Genomic DNA, 22,314 nt, shown 5'->3' with positions numbered 1-22,314 from the left:
ACAATATGAATTGTTATTAATATAAATGACCATTATTATGTATTTATTCGATGTTACATTATATATAATAATTTAATATAATTAACGCAACATAATTTGACGGTAGTGAACATTTATCCTTTCCTATGCTTTTATAAATATACCCAAAATACTGCTGCTCTTTTGACCTCATCAGAGTCAGGCTCTAATTTGATTAGTAAAATACTATGCTCTAATGCTCCATTAACCTGGAGAGCTCATCTCACATGGCTTCATGTTCCACACAAGGTCTACCAGTCTTGGGTTCACATACTATTCAAACATTTTCAAGTACTTTTAGCGTTTGCTGTAGTCTGCCTGGAGTGCTAGATGTGCAGGGTTTGCACTCTTGTGACTATTCTATTGTTTGTATTTTACCAGGCTACAGTAGCATAGCCAGAAATTAATTGGTGGGTGGGCCTGCAGAAATTCTGGTGGCCCAAAAAAAGTAATAATGTATAGCTAATTTCATGCTATTCTACACATTTCGCCACGAGGCTGAGATAAAATAGTGCCGTTTTACAGCTAATTTCCTGCAATTCTATACATTTTGCTATGCGGTAGAGAGGGGTTGGGCCATGCCCACACGGCTGCCAGGCTAGCTCCATCACGCCAGGATAACATATGTGAAATGGTTTCAAGTAGTATTTGCACCCGTGTCTCGGGGTCAACATGGTCTACAGAAGAGGTGACAGTCCACTGGAAATGAATAGGGCGACAGTCTGTGTGTTTTCCAGATCAACACATGGTATTTCTTTTATTTTTTACCCCTATTTTCTCCCCAATTTCAATCTTGTCTCATCGCCGCAACTCCCCAATGGGCTCAGGAAGTGAAGGTCGAGTCATGCGTCCTCTGAAACATGACCCACCAAACCTCGCTTCTTAACACCCGCCCGCTTAACCCGGAAGCCACCCGCGCCAATGTGTCGGAGGAAACACCGTTCAACTGACAACCGGGGTCAGCCTGCAGGCACCCGGCCCGCCACAAGGAGTCGCTAGAGCGCGATGAACCAAGTAAAGCCCCCCCGGCCAAATCCTCCCCTAACCCCGACGACGCTGGGTCAATTGTGCGCCGCTCTATGGGACTCCCGGTCATGGCCGGTTGTGATACAGCCTGGGATCGAACCTAGGTCTGTAGTGACGCTTCTAGCACTGCGATGTAGTGCCTTAGACCGCTGCGCCACTCAGGAGACCCCTCAATACATGGTCTTGACTGATAAGAAACAGTGTATTCTTGGTACAACATGCTAAAATCGTCTGAACAGACAACATTTGGATCAATTTGCAGATAAACACAAACCACACTGTGGGCTTTCTCAGAAACCATTCCCCCCACAGATGAAGGTGCTATCGTTATGGCGATAAGTTGTACATTCCATTCGTCAGCACCTTACCTTGAAAGGTGTACATCTGACATACAGACATTGGATATTGATTCAAAACCACATCTTCCCACAAAATAGAAGAAATATTCAAAGCGAAAACGCATAGCGCGGCCGGTTTCCGTGTATCTGCAGTCGTTTGAATGGGGGGCACTAGCTACTTCCTTCTCTCTGTCAACTACTCGCCATTCCTTTGGTTTGTCTATTTGGTGTCCCCTAAAGTCCTTGGTGGTTTCTGCCCTATCAGCTAGGTAACATTAGTCTTGTGGCCCGGCTCGAGATAAAAAGCACACAAAAAAACACCTCGTCGGCAAACAGACCAAACATGTTGCAAACTGCGCCTTGATCACCGCTAGTGCACTATCTTGACACATGCTGGGTATACAGGGCTCAGCAATTCCTCCGACACAAAAGGCGAGCAAACAGTGCTGGAGGTGAGCGGTAGGGTCAGGACAGATAAGTGTCAGGGCGGGGCCCAAAGTCTTCGCCCGGGTTCCAAGAGGACATTAGCTAGCGTTTTAGCTAGCAAACAAAAGGGCCAACCAAGTGCTGGCATGAAAAGGAAGCTGTCATCCCAGGGATCAGGGCACAAAAGAACGCAGGCGGAGAAATATGAGCAACGTCCATGGAGCGCTGGGTATCTGTCACGTAGTCCCGCCGGCTGCCCAAGAGCACCCATCTAACGCCTTGGCGTATCGCTAAGTCAACAGTAAGGTAAATACGAGAGAGAGAAAAAAACGACAGGCACTTTTTTCCCCTTTTCTTCACTCTCATCGGATGAATGATGCTGATATGGAAAAACACTCAAACGCTATAAGCACAAACAAAGCAAAAGTCCTAATCTGCCCGGCAACAAAGTCATCCCAAGGTCCTTGAGGGTTCGAGACCCTTTGAAGCTGGGAGGAGGTATGGCCGACGGGTGACATACACCCGGGTAATGGGACATTTGTTAGTGTGTGTGTGTGTATATATATGTGTGTGTACCACATCAATCTGTGAAAGGCATGACACATGCCCCGTCAAAAAGGGTTGCTATTTCAACTTCAACAAGTCTGTGCGATAACTCATATTTTTTAACAAGTTGAAACACTCAAGATGTTTAACAGTGCAGACCCACATGGCAGGTCACATTAAACGACTTGACGTTAGTCCCTAGACGTTACAAAAAGTCAAAGAACGGTATCACATTAACCACAGCACCATTTCAAACACAAATAGTTGCTTGCACACAGCAAACTTCTGCGATTCATTCGACCAACACCAGCCAGGTCAATCACCAGGAGGTCATTACGCCCTACAAAGACTCTCTTAATTGTGCAGAGCTATTTCCGACAATGTGTCCCATAATGTGAAGACATGGCAAGGCGCTTTCCTTTCCGTCTTCACATGGAGAGAGATTTTATCAGCGACCACTGAATCATTTGTTGACTCGGCACAAGTGCCTTCTTTGAGATAGCAAACACTTGAGACGCAGGACAAAGAGAAAGGACGAGATGACAAAAGTAAAAGGTGTCGGAGTGACAAAGGCCCTGTCACGGGGTTGACACGCCCTGTAACGGGGTTAGGAGAAGGGTGAGTAAACACCATTAATATAGCTTTGGAAAGGGATCTGCGCTTGTTTGATTTGGGCTTTGCTGCGTTCCCTCGGCAGCCCGAGACAAAACGGAAGATATTTGATTGAGTTATTTTACAGTTTGGATCAGGGATCACTAGAGAGACGGTTCTTTGTTTCAACGCTGGGACAACCTTCTGTTACTCACAGTGGGTGGATATGGGGCTTACGTGTCATTAAACACATACACGCACATGTGAGAATGTATTGTTGTACCACTTTGGGGGATCTTGGACTCGGGTTTTTTTTTAAATTAAAATAACCACTCTCCAGGTGTCCACACACACACACAAACACACACACTTTCATTTTTTTTTTAAATAAAAAACGCACACACTGACACATATAGTATCTATTCGTGCAACACCACACACACCCTTACCAACACACACACACACTTTTCACTTGTGTCCTCTCTCCCAGTGCCCTCTACCTCCCTCCCTTTCCCAGAGGGAGCGTGAGCTGACAGTGGGCTCCAGTGTGTACTGCGAACGGGGAGAAGAACAGGAGAGGAGCAGCAGTGTGAACCTCTATTGTAAGCCCACCTGCTCCTGTCAATACCTGATCTGGGACCAAACTCTGCTTCCACAATAGGCCGTGTCACTCTGAAGGATCCCTCCCAGTCCCATAGCAGAGAGGCCTTCCAGACAAGGGCCCGTGCGCACAGCTTGATTGAAATCGGTTCTTTTGCGGAGCCCGGCCTTTATATTATGTTGTGATAAAGGGGAGCATAATAGCTTTTAAATGGATGACTCCGGGTGGCTCTGCCGTTGCAGTGGGGGGAGCGGAGGGACAGGCTGAATGGACGTGGCCCCGAGCTAAGCATCTCCTAGATTGAGCTGTCCGTCTCGGGGAAATGAGTCAGAGTTAACACCTCGGCATCACCCAACGCCCCGGGACAGACAAGACTGGGCTTCCTTTTCTTCTCTTCTCTGTTCCGTTCTTTTCTGTCCACCTGGATCATTCTCATTATCCAGGACCGGATGGTGGCGGAGACCGTGCCGTGCTCCAGGGCTGATCACACACAGACGTCAAGAGACACACACACACACACACTGAGAGACGCGCACACGCGCACACAATTTCCAACAGGCGCACACACTCTCACTAACACACGCGCGCACACACACACCTGAGCATTTCACCCATAGAGCCCCATTCACACTGCCCATTAACTCTACCCAAGCCTAATTACACACAGACCTCATGCATACACACACACGTCACACATCCTCTTAACTCGACATACTACCCAGATATCATTACACACACCTGTCTGTGTCACAACTCTAACCAACACCCATTCTATAGGTGGATCCTGCACAGTATACGATCCTTTCAACTCCCATTCAATTCCCACCATGATGACTACTTGAGTTAAAACCCTACCCTGAGCATTCTGTAGATAGGATCATATTTAGACAAAAGGAGATCTGGGATCTAATCAAATATTATCTCTCATAACAAGTCCCCCCCCTATTCAGTTGGGGCTAGAGGGGACAGACTGACAGACAGTGGGCCCCCCTCCATCAAGGCCCATTAACAGCACTGACCTCCCCCCCTGCTTTCTTAGTGCCCCATCTCCCCGGTCTCTCTTCCCCCTCCCTCTCTCTCGCTTCCTTCTCTCGCCCTCTCTCTCCCTCTGTTCCTTCCCTCCCTCTCTCTGTAGGCCTGTCTATTTTTCTAAGACCAGAGGCGGTGTGGGGAGGGGTCCTGGAGGAGTTTCGTGATGGCTATCGATGGCTGGGCTGTTATGGCTATCTTTGATAAGGGACCTAAAAAAAAGAGAGAGAGAGAGAGAGACAGACAGGATGTCTCTTCCAAACACAGGCGAGACGAAGTCGAGGTGGGATTTCGACGGCGAGAGGAGAAATGTTTGGGACCTTCTGTTGGTGACGTGCCCAGTGGTGGAACAAACTGATAGGTTATTTGAAACGGCAAAGAAAAAGGACAGAGAGTGACCCTAGATTGACAGATAAAGCGAAAGTAGCCGAAGGAAAATCACACCACTCAACAACAACAAAAAGAATCTAATCCAAAACGTGCAAAATAATTGACACACTATAAACTAGGAATTTTGAACGAGGTCCTGACGAGCTGAATTATTGGCTAGAACAGTATTGAAATAAAATAGTCATATACAGACAATGATCTCTGTCTGGAGTCTGACTAAGTCATGGAGCTATCAGAACCTCGGTTCAGTCGGTCATTTTGCCAGGGAGCAGCAGGCCGACCCCTCAGAATCAATGTAAACAATGTTCAGCAGTCATTTTGGGCCTGTAACATGAGTGTTGTACAGGGTTAGGCAGGAGCAGCTTACACACAGAAAGAAAGAGAGAGAGAGAGAGAGAGAGAGAGAGAGAGAGACGGAGAGGAGAGAGATAGAGGGGGAGAGCGAGAGAGAGAGAGAGAGAAAAAGACAGAAAGAGTGAGAGTATAGCTTTCAGGGGGAGAGAGTGAGAGAGAGCAAGAGAGAGAAAGAAAAAAAGAGAGAGCGCGGAGGGGAGGGGGGGGGCCCTTTGCGTGCCCCGTAGGTCTAGTCATAATATGAACTTTCCAGAGGAAAACGCTTTCCGTGGCTTTGTGCCATGTAGCGTGTGCCTCGCCTCTCTAATCGGCAAATGTTTCGTCTCGCGTACTGGAGGAAAAAGAGAAGGAGAGAGCGAGAGCAACTGCATACGACGGTTGTCTCAGCCAGCCTACATAATGTACGGTAGACCCTGTCCGAAGTGGCTGCCTCCAAACTATACCCGACCTTTTAGTGACGTGATTAGCTCAGAGTGCGTAATTACATGTGAAGGTAATGCTATAAAATATCCGACTATATATGTGACTGACCAAAACGCCAGCCTCCTGAAATGAGAAGCCGACTCAGGAAGATTCTGGTCTGATTAGCCGTGCGGTGGAGAGACAGAGGGAGGGAGGGAGGGAGAGAGGGAGAGAGGGAGAGAGGGAGAGAGAGAGAGGGAGAGGGAGAGAGAGAGAGAGAGAGAGAGAGAGGGAGAGAGAGAGAGAGACAGAGAGGGAGAGAGAGAGAGAGAGAGAGGGAGAGGGAGAGGGAGAGAGAGAGAGAGAGGAGAGAGACAGAGAGGGAGAGAGAGAGAGAGAGAGAGAGAGAGAGAGAGAGAGAGGGAGAGGGAGGGAGAGGGGAGAGGGAGAGGGGAGAGGGGAGAGGGAGAGAGGGAGAGAAAGAGACGGAGAGAGAAAATCATTCACTCCATGAGCTTACTGAAGCAACTTCAATATCCTCTAATGTCATGTTGAAATGAAAATTAATAGTTCAATACGGGCTGGCTGCACGCTTCTTCCATTTCCATATCGTGTGGCGTGACCAAACGGGCGCGCTCCGTTGGACGGATAGGGGGAGTCTGCACCGAAAAGCTGATACCTCCAGTAATCAGTTGGATTTTCCAACGTTGGCGACCAACGCATTTTAAAGAGACGACGGTGGGCTGGTTCAAAGATGAGGTCCAATGGTAGTAGGAGGTGCAAATGGAATGAGTATCTTCGTTTGGCGGCTAGACGGTCTCACCGGGCTAAAAGAGCTGAGGACCAAGAGTCTCAAGCACCGTTCACTTACCTCTCTCAAGGTCGCATAACAGAAAAGGACCCTTAATTCTTCAACACGTTTTTTTCATTCAGACGCAATCAGAATATTTACCACTCTCTGCAGGTACTTAAATAAGCGACAAACTGAGCTAAGACGTCTAAATAACGTAGACAGAACGTCAAAACTACGACCTACCTCCCATCCGAAGGAGCCGTCTTTGACCGTGGCACTCTGCAGTGCGCTGTGAGGTCCGAAGCACTCTCCCATCCCGATCCGGGTTTTGGCCCATATCCCCAGGCCCGCTCCGGGGACCGAGGACTCGCGCAGCTCCAGGTCACTGGGGATGGGAATGTCATCGGGAATGTAGACGGGCACCTCATAGGGCGAGCCTTCCTTGGGCGTGAAGGGGTCCTCGTTGTGGTGATGGTGGCGCCCGTGGTGGCTGTGGTGATGGTGGTTGTTGGGGTGCGGGGACGGGGGTCCTACAGGGATGGGGGACATGATGCTGTCCTCTGTCTCCTCCTCGCCACTCTCGGCCCCTCCCACCAGGAGGTGGGGGTCTGTCTCGTACATGCTGTCCACTGTTTCACTGTCATCTGAGAGAGATGAAGAGAAAGAGAGAGTTAGTTTTGTGGCTTATATTCAACCTTTCTTTAACCACGCAAGTCAATTGTGAATCAGAGAGAAAGAGTGTGAGAGAGAGAGAGAGAGATATTACTACAAAGGATATATACTGTACATGCCTTCAGAGTGAGAAAAATATGCTTGACCTATTCTCTTCAACTCACTCCATGTTGAAAGACACAGTCTCAACAATAGGGCTATATACCAATATCACCAAAAGACAAACTATATTTTGTAGACAGGAACTTTATAGGCAATATCACCAATAGAACGTAACCATCTAGGCCCGTTCTACTAACTGACTCACTCAACCCAAACAAGCGAAAGACGGAAAAGCTTAAAAGCCTTCACCCCCAGTTAGGGCTGCCTGCCCACAGTATTCCTAGTGAGGACATTCCCCACCGTCAGAGGCCCTGATGGGACATGATGTTCCATTCAGTCACAACCACCGCCATTTCCTACAGGGTCATCTTACAGATAATGGGGGAGAAATGACCCAGGTATTGCCAGTCACTCGCCAGTTTAGATTAGTCACCTATGTTTGTCACTGTTCTGTGGCTGACAGCGTAATTGCGCCATTCGGGATTCCACCGTCCAGAGTCAGTGACGAGCACAAAGAATTAGAGGGGCGCGAGTCTAGCTAGACACACAAACCTCTCTACCGCAGAGTCACGGACAGATCACTTGGAGATATACAGACACACACGCTGGAGCAGAAGTTGGAAAGATACGCCATTGAATAAATGAAAATGAACAAAACAATTAAACGACGAAACTTCTACAGTTATGGGTGGCAGATATCTTTCTGGTGCGAGTGTCATGCCGTAACAAAAAGTGGAAAATCTCAGAATTAAAACCCACGTCAATACCCAGGGGCAGCACTCAAATGTAACAAACCCGTTGATTTTGTTGATACCAAACTCACAACACTTTATAGGTTGCCTGGACGACGGACGGAGCAGGCAGGCTCTAGCGTGGCAGCGTGGAGAGGAGTGAACAAGTCCTGGTGTCTTTTGCTAGAAGCACTAACTGCAGTTTGCTATCCAAACACAGGCCGGGGAAATCAGTCTGAACTAGGCTCCGCAATTACTGCAGGAGTGTTTCCAATCAGCCGGCTCCCTCCTCCTCACGACCGGCCCTGCCAACAACATAACACCGCTTCAGGACTAACTGAGGCTGGCCTGGCGCTCGCATCCACAGCCGTTGAACTCTTAAACCAAGTTGAAAACATAAAGACGGGAGATTTAACCAGTTGAACTCGCTTACTTATTGTTTTATGTATTTGTTTATTTGTCAGGGACCATGTACAACATGCTATTGCACCAGATTTAGCTAGATAGATCATTTCAATCTGTAGTTTCTGGGCAGAAAACAATCAACATCAATACTTTATTACAACGATACAACATAACACATTTTTAAATACCTATATATATATATAAAAAAATGTCCAAATATACAATCGATAATATAAAGATAATATTACATTAGAGTTTAAATGTCCCTTGGTCCTACAGTATCTAACATCTGAAGAGTCACTGTTGAGTGAGGATACTCGACAAACTAGTATGATCCAGTTTGGCGCCTAATGACCTAATCAGCTTAACAGTTGCACAAGTTTCAGATCGCAAGCATTTCTCTCTACCTGAGATAACATCTGCAAGTATGTGTACACGACCAATGATCTTTGATTTAACTTGACTTTGAAACATCAAGAGCTGTTCATGATGACCATTACCGTATTTACCGTATGAACAGAAAGTCTTCGAAATTAGACATTGGAATGAGGAAATAGAGGAGAATGGAATATCGTATAATTGACAACAAGGAGTATCTGAAATCAATTATCTGCTTTCGCTCCAATAAACGCTTGGGTTTTGGCTCGTAAAATCGAGAGAAAAAAATAATTGCTGAATGAACGGATATGTAAGTCTAGAATGTAAACGTGAACTATGAACACACTGTGACAGGCTCCCAGCGACTGGCGAGAGAGAGTCCTGACAGATCTGGGAAACTTGTCATATAAAATCTGGGCAGTAAAACGAAGGCATTTATGACCAATTTTACGTCATCCAGTGGATTTTTCTTCTTTTCTTTTTTTTCTGGGGAAAATAAACGTTTTACCCATTTTCTTTAATGATCAGGGTTTCATAGGGGCGCAGACCAGGCGGGCAATTAAGCGAAGGGAAACATGTACGCCAGCAGTAGCTTCCACTTTTCACAGATCAATTAAACTTTTATAACCGCGGCCTATCTGGTGCAGTTTTCAAGAATCAAAAGTGTTTTTGAACCACAATTTTTTTTCTTTCTCTCCCCTTTTTGCTGGCACCCGACCCATCTAGCGCAATTTGAACAACCGAAGAGAGGGTTGGAAAATCTATTAAATACTGTTAGACTTTAAGAGCCTCGAAGCAGAAACACACAGATCACTACCTCGAAATTGAGCAGCAAGAAGGGTGGTGGGAGGGGGTGGAGTAACGTCTCTAATTTTAATGAACAAAACATTATTTGTGTAAGACAGAAACCACTGGAGCGGAGCGCCAAGCGAAAACACAATGTGATTTAAAGGAGACTTGTGGCCAGAAGTTAAGATCCACCGAGCTCAGTTCCCTTATTCATAAAATAAAAAAATAAAAAATAAAATTTAAAAAAAGGAAAGTTAAAATGAATCACCACAGAAGAAAAAAAATCCTCTTCCCTCCTTTTTCCCTGTGACATTCTAGTCGATGGCTTGGCCATGTTCAACCATGAAATTCACTACAAATAAAAAGAAAAGAAAAGGAGAGGGAGAGAAAAGTAAGCAGGAACATAATGAAAGGGGCCAGGAAGAGGAGGAGGAAAGTTAAAAAGTGACGTGAGACGGCCGAGCCGAGACGTTTTTACTTGTGTGTTTGGCTTTGGTCTCCGAAGAGGAGTGAGATGTTAGCACTGTCTCCCGGAGGGCTGCTTAAAAAACCTCCGCCAGATAGTGCCTTCCTTTCTCCCTCCACCATGTTGTTCTTTCTCTCCCCGTCTCTCTTTTCACGGGGAACTATTTATCCTGATTACATCAGGGGTCAATCATTAATTCGCACCTTGGGGGTCCTGGCGTTGGCTGGGCCTACAATGGGCCGCTTGTTTGGTCCATGTTATTCCACTGGAAACTACCGTGTGTCCAGAGAACCCGGCGACATGAAGGCATCAGATTTATTTGATAAATTGTAAATGCACTCGTTTAAACACCCCTGTTATTGCTAGCCGTGCTGGAAAACAAAGAGACATTGGGTGTGTACACACACACGGGCCCCCACCCCCCTCAGACGACATCTGAGCTTTAAGATGAGCTACCACAGACTTGTTCCTCTCTGTCCTGTCATGGATGTTTTTAGTTTTTATTAAACCTGTACTATTTCATGTTGTAATGATTATTGGTAATGTATGCTATTTGCTGAATTATATCTCTCAAAAAAAGCCTTTGCTAACTTGGCATTTCCAGAAAGGATATTAAATATCCTAAAATACTCCCCAAGGATTTCACACACTTGCCCATTTCAGTGTACTTCAGTGTACTTCAGTGTACTCATACTGAGCCAGCCAAACCATGATAATATACTCATAACACAATTAAGACAGGTTATACAAGTAACAGCTCATTGAGACTTCACAGAGCAACAAGATTTATTTAGAACGTTGGCGAGAAAGAAACAAACCCGTCCCCCCCACTTTATAAAATATACAATTGCAAAAATATTACGAAAAAAAGTATATGAAACATCATCCAATAATAGCAAAATATGACAGATAAAATATTCAATTAGTGATTGCAAGACTTGACTTGAAAATAACTGTGACATAAAAATAACTGTGACATACATTATCTACCTATGAGCATTGAACATAAATATATAGACAATGATATGTAGGCTATTAGCTTAGAAATAAGAATGAATGGAATGGTCTTGGAAGCTCTAACCCTGGAGATTTGACAGCCAAACTCATGGGTACCATCACAATGGCAGCCTGGAATTGTGATGCAATCATTTCCTTTTGTATTTTGGAATGTTCCATCAACTGATGCTGGATTGCCATGGTAATGTAGAACGTTCATTCAAATGATGCTAACTGATGTGGCTCATGACAATGGAATCCATTTTTTGTAATGTCAGTTGACGCAACAAATCACAGCTCAGATTGAAGGGTACACTTCCTGCTTCTATGTCCTGGCATGGGTACACTTTAAATGGCTGCCAGTCCACCAATTATCCCATCATTGACTTGAATGGAGATGCCCTTTCTATTCATTTCTATTTCATTTCATTTCTGTTCTCATTTCTATGGGCTACAGGTATAGTACATGCTACACTATATTAGGGAATGCCAAAGGAAAATATTAAAATGTTATCAAACAATGCAACTCTTTAAAAAAAACTGACTAAGCAGTGATGACCGTTGCCAGGTAATCAATGTTACTATGGTAACATTGACACGTAAAGTTTTGATCAAAAGGCCGTTAAAGCGAACATCTGAAAATCACGGTGTACTACAACAGGCAGACTGTTCTATACTCTGTTTAATCAGCTCCACAAAAGAGTTAGACGTGGAGAGATAGAGATCTGCAGCAATTTTCTGCAGTCTGCATCCACTCACGTAAACACATGTTCCTCGTGGCACAGGGACTTGTCTCGGTGATGCCGTCTCGTTTTAGTGGAGCAGCTTTGGCACTGGCTGACTTAAATGTGTGGTAGAATGCACTCTTCTTTGTGTGTGTGTGTGTGTGTGTGTGTGTGTGTGTGTGTGTGTGTGTGTGTGTGTGTGTGTGTGTGTGTGTGTGTGTGTGTGTGTGTGTGTGTGTGTGTGTGTGTGTGTGTGTGTAGCATGAAGACTAGTACGGTCAAGTCAAGCCGTACTTTTGTGACATTCAGCTTACATTAAATCAAAAATACACTGCGCAAAATCTCTGCAGCATGAGCGCAATGGCATTCAAATCAAAGCGATTGTTTCGTTTCGTTTCACCCCGTTGGGAACACAATTGCATCACCTCAAATGCGTACAATGTTATTTGCAGCACGGTGCTGGTTCGATTGAATTCTGGATTGCTTCTGGATCAGCTCAGTTGGGCCTGAACTGCAATGAAGGGCCAAATGTATGGTTAACTCTACCCTCTCTAATTCAGTAAGAAAATCCTAAATAAATAAATGTGCATTGGACTACAACTGTATGACTACGATAATAAAAAATGAGTGGAATTGGGTGGCTGTTGCTCAGTGATCGAGCCCTACCAGTCCAGTGCACACAGAGACTATATCATTGTCTCAGAGTAAGTCAATATTTCAATTCCGAGGTCCGTTCCTGATGAAAAGCAAGTATCAAGGGAAAACTGCACAAATATGCAATATTCCCCCCACCCCAAATATGGGGAGAAAAAGTTCCTCTGGTAGTAGGGGTTAGGGTGGGGGTTTGGGTAGGGGTGTGGAACCATGACAGATATGAAAAATGAGCAGGCGCCTCTGTTGCACAACAAACTTATAAACATTTGATGTGGAGGGGGGAAGGGACGGGACGGGGGTACGGGGGGGTACTGCCTAATCTGGTGCTCAACAAACGTATAAACATTTGATGTGGAGAGGGGAAGGGACGGGACGAGGGGACGGGACGGGACGGGGGTACGGGGGGGGTACTGCCTAATCTGGTGCTCGCCGCCCCACCTCCCCAATAATCCACAGAATATCGCTCCACTTAGCAGAGTTATTGGTATCGTTAGGGCCACAAACGAGAAACTCTTACCTGTTCCTCTTTAATCAGGCCCTTTGATGATGGTTCTGTCTTAACAAAGAGCCTTGAATCGGGCCAGATTTTTATGGGAGGAAAAAAGAGAGGCAGCAATAAAAATCTAAAGAGCAGAGAAAGAGAGAGAGAATGAGAGCGAGAGAGGGAGAGAAAGACAAAGAGAGAGGGAGAAAGAGAGAGAGGGAGAGAGAAGGTGAAACGGGAGAAGGAGAGAGAGAGGGGGAGAAGGTGGGGGAGAAAGGGATGAAACTATGTGTGCGCTTTTCCATGGCGGTGGGTTTTTCATGATGACGTACGGAAGGACGGTAGTGAGAGAGAGAGAGAGGGTTGGTGGGAGGAGAGGAGGGGGGGGAGCTGCACAGGGGATGGTCAACTACAATACCGGCTAGCCTCTCCAGCAACACACACTGTTTCCCCTTGTAAAAGCAACGGGGAACATTTCCAAGTAACACTTAAAGTAGCAATATTGCTTCTCCAGAGTGGGGGCGGGTGCCCGCCCACGGGGGCCTGGGGGTGAGATTTCAGCTAACCCCCCCCCCCCCCCCAAAAAAAGAAAGGCCTGGGTTACTTCTGGTGCATGAAACAAGAAAAGAAACTTCCACTAACTCAGGGCTCTTTAAAGCATGACTCGCTGTGGATCCCTCAGAGATCTGACACACACACACACACACACACGGACACAGCACGCATACACATACAGCTCTTTTAGAGAAGCCGCAGCCTGCTTGATAAACGTATGCATGGGTCCCATCGGTGCAAGCAGGGATATACTTCAGGATGTGTGTGTGTGTGTGTGTTTCATCTTTACTCAACAGGTTTGGACATGCAGTGGTGAGTATTAAGATACTTGACCTTGACAACAGGAGTGTACAATAACTGGTTGGAGAAGCTTTGCATTTCAAGAGTAAAACCTATAGGATTCTTCACTGATCGCATGTCTTTCTGCATTCCGAATGGGGAAGGAATCTGTGCGTGCAAGTTGCTCTGATTGGGCTGATATATTGATGTGTTCTTTGTGTTGAGCAGCTGAGAGCTACTACAGCCTGGGTGAGTGAGACAGAACCTCTACAAGCCTCCAGCTAAATGGAAGAGAGCCACACCTCCTGCAGTGGAGAGCAGGTGTGTGTGCGTGCGCACGCGTGTGCGTGTGTTTAGTGTGTATGTTGCGTTTGTGTGTATAACGTTTAGTTTGTGTGTGGTTGTGTGTGCGTGCGGGCGGGCTTCGTTTAGTGTGTGCGTAACGTTTTGTGTGTGTGTGTGTGTGCGTGCGTGCGTGGTTTAGTGTGTATAACGTTTAGTGTGTGTGTGTGTGTGTGTGTGTGTGTGTGTGTGTGTGTGTGTGTGTGTGTGTGTGTGTGGTGTGTGTGTGTGTGTGTGTGTCCTGCTGTCAGCCACTATATTGGCCCTGTGGTCAGAGGAGCTCCCCAGGGGCTCCCAGCCTGGCCTGGCAAGACATTTATTAACAGACCAGATTAATAGCACTGGGAAAAGACATTTTCACAAACATGATAAATATTAATAATAATCAATAGCAAGTTACATTTGCCAAATTGAGTTGCAACCATCACCCAGGGGGAGGGAGAGAGAGAGAGGGAGGGAGGAGGAAGGGAAAGCGTACAATCCATTCATAGAGAGAGGGGATGGCAAGGAGGGGTACATCAGAAGTTAATATGGACCAGCAGAACGCTGTCTGGTTAATGACTGAAGATGGTAGTACATCACACACACACACACTCTACGTTGTTTCTGCTGTTAGGATGCACATTCAACCATTCCCCAGGTAGAGGGTGTAAAAATAGCATATGAACAGAATAATAGAAATATAAATAATAGAACGGCCATGGAAGAATGCTTGATTGGGACAATAAGGACGTGTGTTGGCTATGCTGATTCACCAGACACTCCACACTGGTTATTTCCTCTGGTGAATAGATCATTAAAGAACTCTAGACTGGGGGACTAAATGGTTGACTTTACGACGTACACAAAAAAATAACTATTTTGTTACTATTAATTCAAGTGATGTCAGCATTGGGGATACGCGTTCGCAATTATCAACACCAGGAACGTGTTTCCTTCCTCTTTCCTTCAGCCATTCCCTCTCCCTCCATCTCCCCTCCCATCCCTTCCATCCATCTCTCTCTCTGTCTCTCTGCATGTACTTACACAGCCAGATCCTGTCCTTTGTGAGCGACATACAGTCCACTCAGAGTGGAGAGTGAGTGACAGCTAGAGAGGCTGTATAGGTGAGTGCCCATGCAGGAGGTAAACCTCCCCATAGTAGCCTGCACAGTCTCCCTCTGTGTGTGTGTGTGTGTGTGTGTGTGTGCGTGTGTGTGTGTGTGTGTCCTCCGCTACCTCCTCACATGAACCCTTTCATAAACCCTATCTGCTTTTCGACTGAAGAATTCTTTGTTACTTGAAAAGTATTTTTAAAGACATTTGAGTTTGTTTGTTTTTCTCCATTTATCAAGTATTACGTAGTGCAGTGGCTGATGGGGGAATCGTTACTCTTTCTCAAGCCTTTTTGAACGGACAACAATCTGCTTTTGCATATTATAAGAACAGTGTGTGTTTGTTTAATAGGACCAAATGAGAGGAGCGAGAGAGAGAGAGAGACAGAGAGAGAGAGAGAGAGAGAGAGAGAGAGGGAGAGAGAGAGACAGAGAGAGAGAGAGAGAGAGAGAGAGGGAGAGAGAGAGAGAGAGGAGACAGAAGGAGCGAGGAGCCATCCAGCGTCTCCAAAGCCCCATGTCCCCATGTCCCCATGTCCATTGACTATACAGCTTCATTTAGCAACCCACTGGGAACGAAGACATACATCCCCAGAACGAGGGAGCGAAACGGCGAAAGAGAGAGAGAGAGAGAGAGAGACAAAGAGAGAGAAAGAAAGTGGGGGAGCGTGGAGATGGAGGAAGAAAAGCATACATTTTTATTAACAGGGAGAGGGACCGGGAAAGAGAGAGAGAGAGAGAGAGAGAGAGAGAGAGAGAGAGCGAGCGAGCTTCGACTTCCATCGGGTTCGATGGGGCTTGTGCTCGGCACCGCTCCGCTATCTGACTCGGTGGAAATGATTTTCACCTCTGCCACGGGATGCAGCCTCCCCACATACATCACCCTCTTACTCCCGGCTCCCCGCTCCCGGCTCCCCGCTCCCAGTCATTAGCCAGTGAATTAACGGCAATCCACGGTGCTATTAATCACAATGACAAAAGTGTTAGCACAACCGCTGACCTGCCTGGAGGACTGGGGCCACGCTGGGGGGGGGGGGGGGGGGGGGGGGAAGAGGAGAAGGTGCGATGGATTGATGGGTGGGTGGATGGAGAAAGTAGACTATAAAGGAGAGAAGAGAGGAGATAGAGAAGGGATTAAAAAGGAACAGAACAGTAAAATAGAACAGAAAGATAAATAGGGGGGGTGGAAGCACTTCCCTCTGGGAGGTAGACAGAATAAACCCCAACCTAAAGACAGGGACAGAAAAACACACTATACAGAGCACAGCCATCAGTACCTCTCTATTTAAAAAGGGACCCCATGCATGTAGTGATGTGTGTAGAGACACTGACTAACTGGCCAGGCCTGGGGCCAGAGGCCAGAACACTTGTCATGTCAGCGGAGGGAAAGTTCAGGGACGCCGGGAGGAAAACTGCTTGCTCAGACCAAAAGCAATAGTCATTATCAAAAATTGGGCCCTATATTCCAAACAACCCCCATGCCAAGATACAGAGAAATGTTCACAAATGTGTTGAATAAAAACAGAGTGAAAAACCGTAGAAATAACTGAATTTATGACAGAATAATAAGGTGGACACACAAACAGCTGGATCTGTATTGGTGTGTGTGTGTGTGTGTGTGTGTGTGTGTGTGTGTGTGTGTGTGTGTGTGTGTGTGTGTGTGTGTGTGTGTGTGTGTGTGCGTGCGTGTGTGTGTGCGTGTGTGTGTGTGTCTTTATGTGAGTGAGAGACAGAGAGTGGTCAGGTCAGCTCTGTTAAGGCAGGGGGCTCAGTAAGCCGTCATCTACGGTGGGGGTTCCCTAATCATAGTGCTCTGGCTCATTGCGCAGCCCTCGTGTGTGTGTGTGTGTGTTTGTGTGTGTGTGTGTGTGTGTGTGTGTGTGTGTGTGTGTGTGTGTGTGTGTGTGTGTGTGTGTGGATAGATTCCGTGGGTGTGTGTCTGTGTGGATAGATTCCGTGGGTGTGTGTCTGTGTGGATAGATTCTGTGGGTGTGTGTCTGTGTGGATAGATTCCGTGGGTGTGTGTCTGTGTGGATAGATTCCGTGGGTGTGTGTCTGTGTGGATAGATTCCGTGTGTGTGTGTCTGTGTGGATAGATTCCGTGGGTGTGTGTCTGTGTGGATTGATTCCGTGGGTGTGTGTCTGTGTGGATAGATTCCGTGGGTGTGTGTCTGTGTGGATAGATTCCGTGGGTGTGTGTCTGTGTGGATAGATTCCGTGGGTGTGTGTCTGTGTGGATAGATTCCGTGGGTGTGTGTCTGTGTGGATAGATTCCGTGGGTGTGTGTCTGTGTGGATAGATTCTGTGGGTGTGTGTCTATGTGGATAGATTCCGTGGGTGTGTGTCTGTGTGGATAGATTCCGTGGGTGTGTGTCTTTGTGGATAGATTCCGTGGGTGTGTGTCTGTGTGGATAGATTCCGTGGGTGTGTGTCTGTGTGGATAGATTCCGTGGGTGTGTGTCTGTGTGGATAGATTCTGTGGGTGTGTGTCTGTGTGGATAGATTCTGTGGGTGTGTGTGGGTGTGTGTCTGTGTGGATAGATTCTGTGGGTGTGTGTGGGTGTGTGTCTGTGTGGATAGATTCTGTGGGTGTGTGTCTGTGTGGATAGATTCTGTGGGTGTTTGTGGGTGTGGATAGATTCTGTGGGTGTGTGTCTGTGTGGATAGATTCTGTGGGTGTGTGTGGGTGTGGATAGATTCTGTGGGTGTGTGTGGGTGTGTGTCTGTGTGGATAGATTCTGTGGGTGTGTGTGGGTGTGTGTCTGTGTGGATAGATTCTGTGGGTGTGTGTCTGTGTGGATAGATTCTGTGGGTGTGTGTGGGTGTGGATAGATTCTGTGGGTGTGTGTGGGTGTGGATAGATTATGTGGGTGTGTGTGGGTGTGGATAGATTCTGTGGGTGTGTGTCTGTGTGGATAGATTCTGTGGGTGTGTGTGGGTGTGGATAGATTCTGTGGGTGTGTGTGGGTGTGGATAGATTCTGTGGGTGTGTGTCGGTGTGGATAGATTCTGCGGGTGTGTGTCTGTGTGGATAGATTCTGTGGGTGTGTGTGGGTGTGGATTGATTCTGTGGGTGTGTGTCTGTGTGGATAGATTATGTGGGTGTGTGTGGGTGTGTGAGAATGCCAGAGAAAAAGGGAGCTGCCAGTGGGAAAGCTGTCACAGGAAACACAAAATCGTCCGCGAGCAGCCGTCGATAAATCATAAAATCTGTTGAAAATGACTTTTATTTGGAAAATGGATATTAATTCCATTCAGTCCTTTAGTCAGCCGGTAATAAAATATTTTATTTCAATGGGAAAACCTGGTTAAAGTACTAAAGTGTTTTTTGGTCACAATCTGGAGAGAGAATTGAATGAAATGGATTGATGAAAAAATGTACTGAGCTCTATTCTCAATTTTAGGCTTAATTAATGAATGACCGGGGGAAGATTGAGCATTTGAATGACCATCAGCGATCCATCACTCCTAAATAAAAAAAATGTCACAGAAGTTAGGTTGTTGGCTACTTCAGTTATTTTGTGTTTTCTACAGTGGTGGCATAAAAATGAATTGAAAGTATTGTATTGTACATCAACATGTCTCCTGTGTACACCAGCACCCTCCCATTCACATTACTGTATGACCTGATGACTTACACAAATAAATGACTGGGAAGGTATTGGTGCGGTTCATAGGGATATGCACAGAGAGAGAGAGAGAATGACATTATTCAGCATCACCCTCAGCTCTCTGCCCTGAGTGTCTCCGTCATTGTGACTACTCTCGCTCCATCACCTGGGTCGTCTACATTAGGGCACAACATCGCAAAACATTTTGCGACGGAAAACAGAAAATGAGCATTTCTCACTGGAAAAGTCCATGTTGTCCTTTCTTGTTTCAGTCCGTTTTCTTCCTTTTGGTGCCTAATGAACATTTCAACACACTGTCAGGGTGGATGTCCATCCAATAGGAGGGAGCTCCTAATCCACTTAACATCAAGTCAACTTAACTCACAGCTAACAGACAAGGAGCCTAGCCTACCCAATACCCAGGCCTGAGAGGAGAGTTAGAGGGACCAGAGTTATAGGGACCAGAGATGGAGGGACCAGAGATGGAGGGACCAGAGATGGAGGGAACAGAGATGGAGGGACCAGAGTTAGAGGGACCAGAGTTAGAGGGACCAGAGTTAGAGGGACCAGAGATAGAGGGACCAGGGATAGAGGGAGCAGAGATAGAGGGACCAGAGTTATAGGGACCAGAGTTAGAGGGACCAGAGTTAGAGGGACCAGAGATAGAGGGACCAGAGATAGAGGGACCAGGGATAGAGGGAGCAGAGATAGAGGGACCAGAGATGGAGGGACCAGAGTTATAGGGAGCAGAGTTAGAGGGACCAGAGTTAGAGAGAGCAGAGATAGAGGGACCAGAGTTAGAGGGACCAGAGTTAGAGGGACCAGAGATGGAGGAACCAGAGTTATAGGGAGCAGAGTTAGAGGGACCAGAGTTAGAGGGAGCAGAGTTAGAGGGACCAGAGTTAGAGGGACCAGAGTTAGAGGAACCAGAGTTAGAGGGACCAGAGATAGAGGGACCAGAGTTAGAGGGACCAGAGTTAGAGGGACCAGAGTTAGAGGGACCAGAGTTAGAGGGACCAGAGTTAGAGGGACCAGAGATAGAGGGACCAGAGATAGAGGGAGCAGAGATAGAGGGACCAGGGATAGAGGGACCAGAGTTATAGGGAGCAGAGATGGAGGGACCAGAGTTAGAGGGAGCAGAGATGGAGGGACCAGAGATGGAGGGACCAGAGTTATAGGGAGCAGAGATAGAGGGACCAGGGATAGAGGGACCAGAGTTATAGGGAGCAGAGATGGAGGGACCAGAGTTAGAGGGACCAGAGTTAGAGGGACCAGAGATAGAGGGATCAGAGTTAGAGGGACCAGAGTTATAGGGAGCAGAGATAGAGGGACCAGAGTTATAGGGAGCAGAGATCGAGGGACCAGAGATAGAGGGACCAGAGTTAGAGGGACCAGAGATAGAGGGACCAGAGTTATAGGGACCAGAGTTAGAGGGAGCAGGGGTAGAGGGACCAGGGATAGAGGGACCAGAGTTATAGGGAGCAGAGATGGAGGGACCAGAGTTATAGGGAGCAGAGATGGAGGGACCAGAGTTATAGGGAGCAGAGATGGAGGGACCAGAGATAGAGGGACCAGAGTTAGAGGGACCAGAGTTAGAGGGACCAGAGTTAGAGGGACCAGAGATAGAGGGACCAGAGATAGAGGTACCAGAGTTATAGGGAGCAGAGATGGAGGGACCAGAGTTATAGGGAGCAGAGATGGAGGGACCAGAGTTATAGGGAGCAGAGATGGAGGGACCAGAGTTAGAGGGACCAGAGTTAGAGGGACCAGAGATAGAGGGACCAGAGTTATAGGGAGCAGAGATGGAGGGACCAGAGTTATAGGGACCAGAGATGGAGGGACCAGAGATGGAGGGACCAGAGTTATAGGGAGCAGAGATGGAGGGACCAGAGATGGAGGGACCAGAGATAGAGGGACCAGAGTTAGAGGGACCAGAGTTAGAGGGACCAGAGTTATAGGGAGCAGAGATGGAGGGACCAGAGTTATAGGGACCAGAGTTATAGGGAGCAGAGATGGAGGGACCAGAGATGGAGGGACCAGAGTTATAGGGAGCAGAGATGGAGGGACCAGAGATGGAGGGACCAGGGATAGAGGGACCAGAGTTATAGGGAGCAGAGATGGAGGGACCAGAGTTAGAGGGACCAGAGTTAGAGGGACCAGAGATAGAGGGACCAGAGATAGAGGGACCAGAGATAGAGGGACCAGAGTTATAGGGACCAGAGAAGGAGGGACCAGAGATAGAGGGACCAGAGATAGAGGGACCAGAGATAGAGGGACCATAGTTATAGGGACCAGAGTTATAGGGACCAGAGATGGAGGGACCAGAGATAGAGGGAGCAGAGTTAGAGGGAGCAGAGATAGAGGGACCAGAGTTATAGGGAGCAGAGATGGAGGGACCAGTTATAGGGACCAGAGATAGAGGGACCATAGTTATAGGGAGCAGAGTTAGAGGGACCAGAGTTAGAGGGAGCAGAGACAGAGGGACCAGAGATAGAGGGACCAGAGTTAGAGGGACCAGAGTTAGATGGACCAGAGTTAGAGGGACCAGAGTTAGAGGGACCAGAGATAGAGGGAGCAGAATTAGAGGGACCAGAGATAGAGGGACCAGAGATAGAGGGAGCAGAGATAGAGGGACCAGGGATAGAGGGACCAGAGTTATAGGGAGCAGAGATGGAGGGACCAGAGTTAGAGGGAGCAGAGATGGAGGGACCAGAGATGGAGGGACCAGAGTTATAGGGAGCAGAGATAGAGGGACCAGGGATAGAGGGACCAGAGTTATAGGGAGCAGAGATGGAGGGACCAGAGTTAGAGGGACCAGAGTTAGAGGGACCAGAGTTAGAGGGATCAGAGTTAGAGGGACCAGAGTTATAGGGAGCAGAGATAGAGGGACCAGAGTTATAGGGAGCAGAGATCGAGGGACCAGAGATAGAGGGACCAGAGTTAGAGGGACCAGAGATAGAGGGACCAGAGTTATAGGGACCAGAGTTAGAGGGAGCAGGGGTAGAGGGACCAGGGATAGAGGGACCAGAGTTATAGGGAGCAGAGATGGAGGGACCAGAGTTATAGGGAGCAGAGATGGAGGGACCAGAGTTATAGGGAGCAGAGATGGAGGGACCAGAGATAGAGGGACCAGAGTTAGAGGGACCAGAGTTAGAGGGACCAGAGTTAGAGGGACCAGAGATAGAGGGACCAGAGATAGAGGTACCAGAGTTATAGGGAGCAGAGATGGAGGGACCAGAGTTATAGGGAGCAGAGATGGAGGGACCAGAGTTATAGGGAGCAGAGATGGAGGGACCAGAGTTAGAGGGACCAGAGTTAGAGGGACCAGAGATAGAGGGACCAGAGTTATAGGGAGCAGAGATGGAGGGACCAGAGTTATAGGGACCAGAGATGGAGGGACCAGAGATGGAGGGACCAGAGTTATAGGGAGCAGAGATGGAGGGACCAGAGATGGAGGGACCAGAGATAGAGGGACCAGAGTTAGAGGGACCAGAGTTAGAGGGACCAGAGTTATAGG

The 22,314-nt window shown here is 47.3% G+C and overlaps 1 protein-coding gene across 12 annotated transcripts in view; it reads right to left on the bottom strand.

Annotated features, from left to right (window-relative positions):
* The window catches only part of prdm16 (PR domain containing 16), a 229,100-nt gene that overhangs the window by 141,945 nt on the left and 64,841 nt on the right, over positions 1-22,314 (bottom strand). For all 12 annotated transcript variants that reach the window (XM_029719769.1, XM_029719774.1, XM_029719770.1 and 9 more), the window contains exon 2: positions 6,758-7,158. In XM_029719769.1, coding sequence (XP_029575629.1) covers positions 6,758-7,158 — 401 coding nt within the window. The remainder of the gene's footprint in view (positions 1-6,757; positions 7,159-22,314) is intronic.

The sequence above is a fragment of the Salmo trutta genome, chromosome 28, assembly GCF_901001165.1.
Source record: "Salmo trutta chromosome 28, fSalTru1.1, whole genome shotgun sequence".
Lineage (NCBI taxonomy): Eukaryota > Metazoa > Chordata > Actinopteri > Salmoniformes > Salmonidae > Salmo > Salmo trutta.
This window is presented reverse-complemented; position numbering and strand designations above follow the sequence as displayed.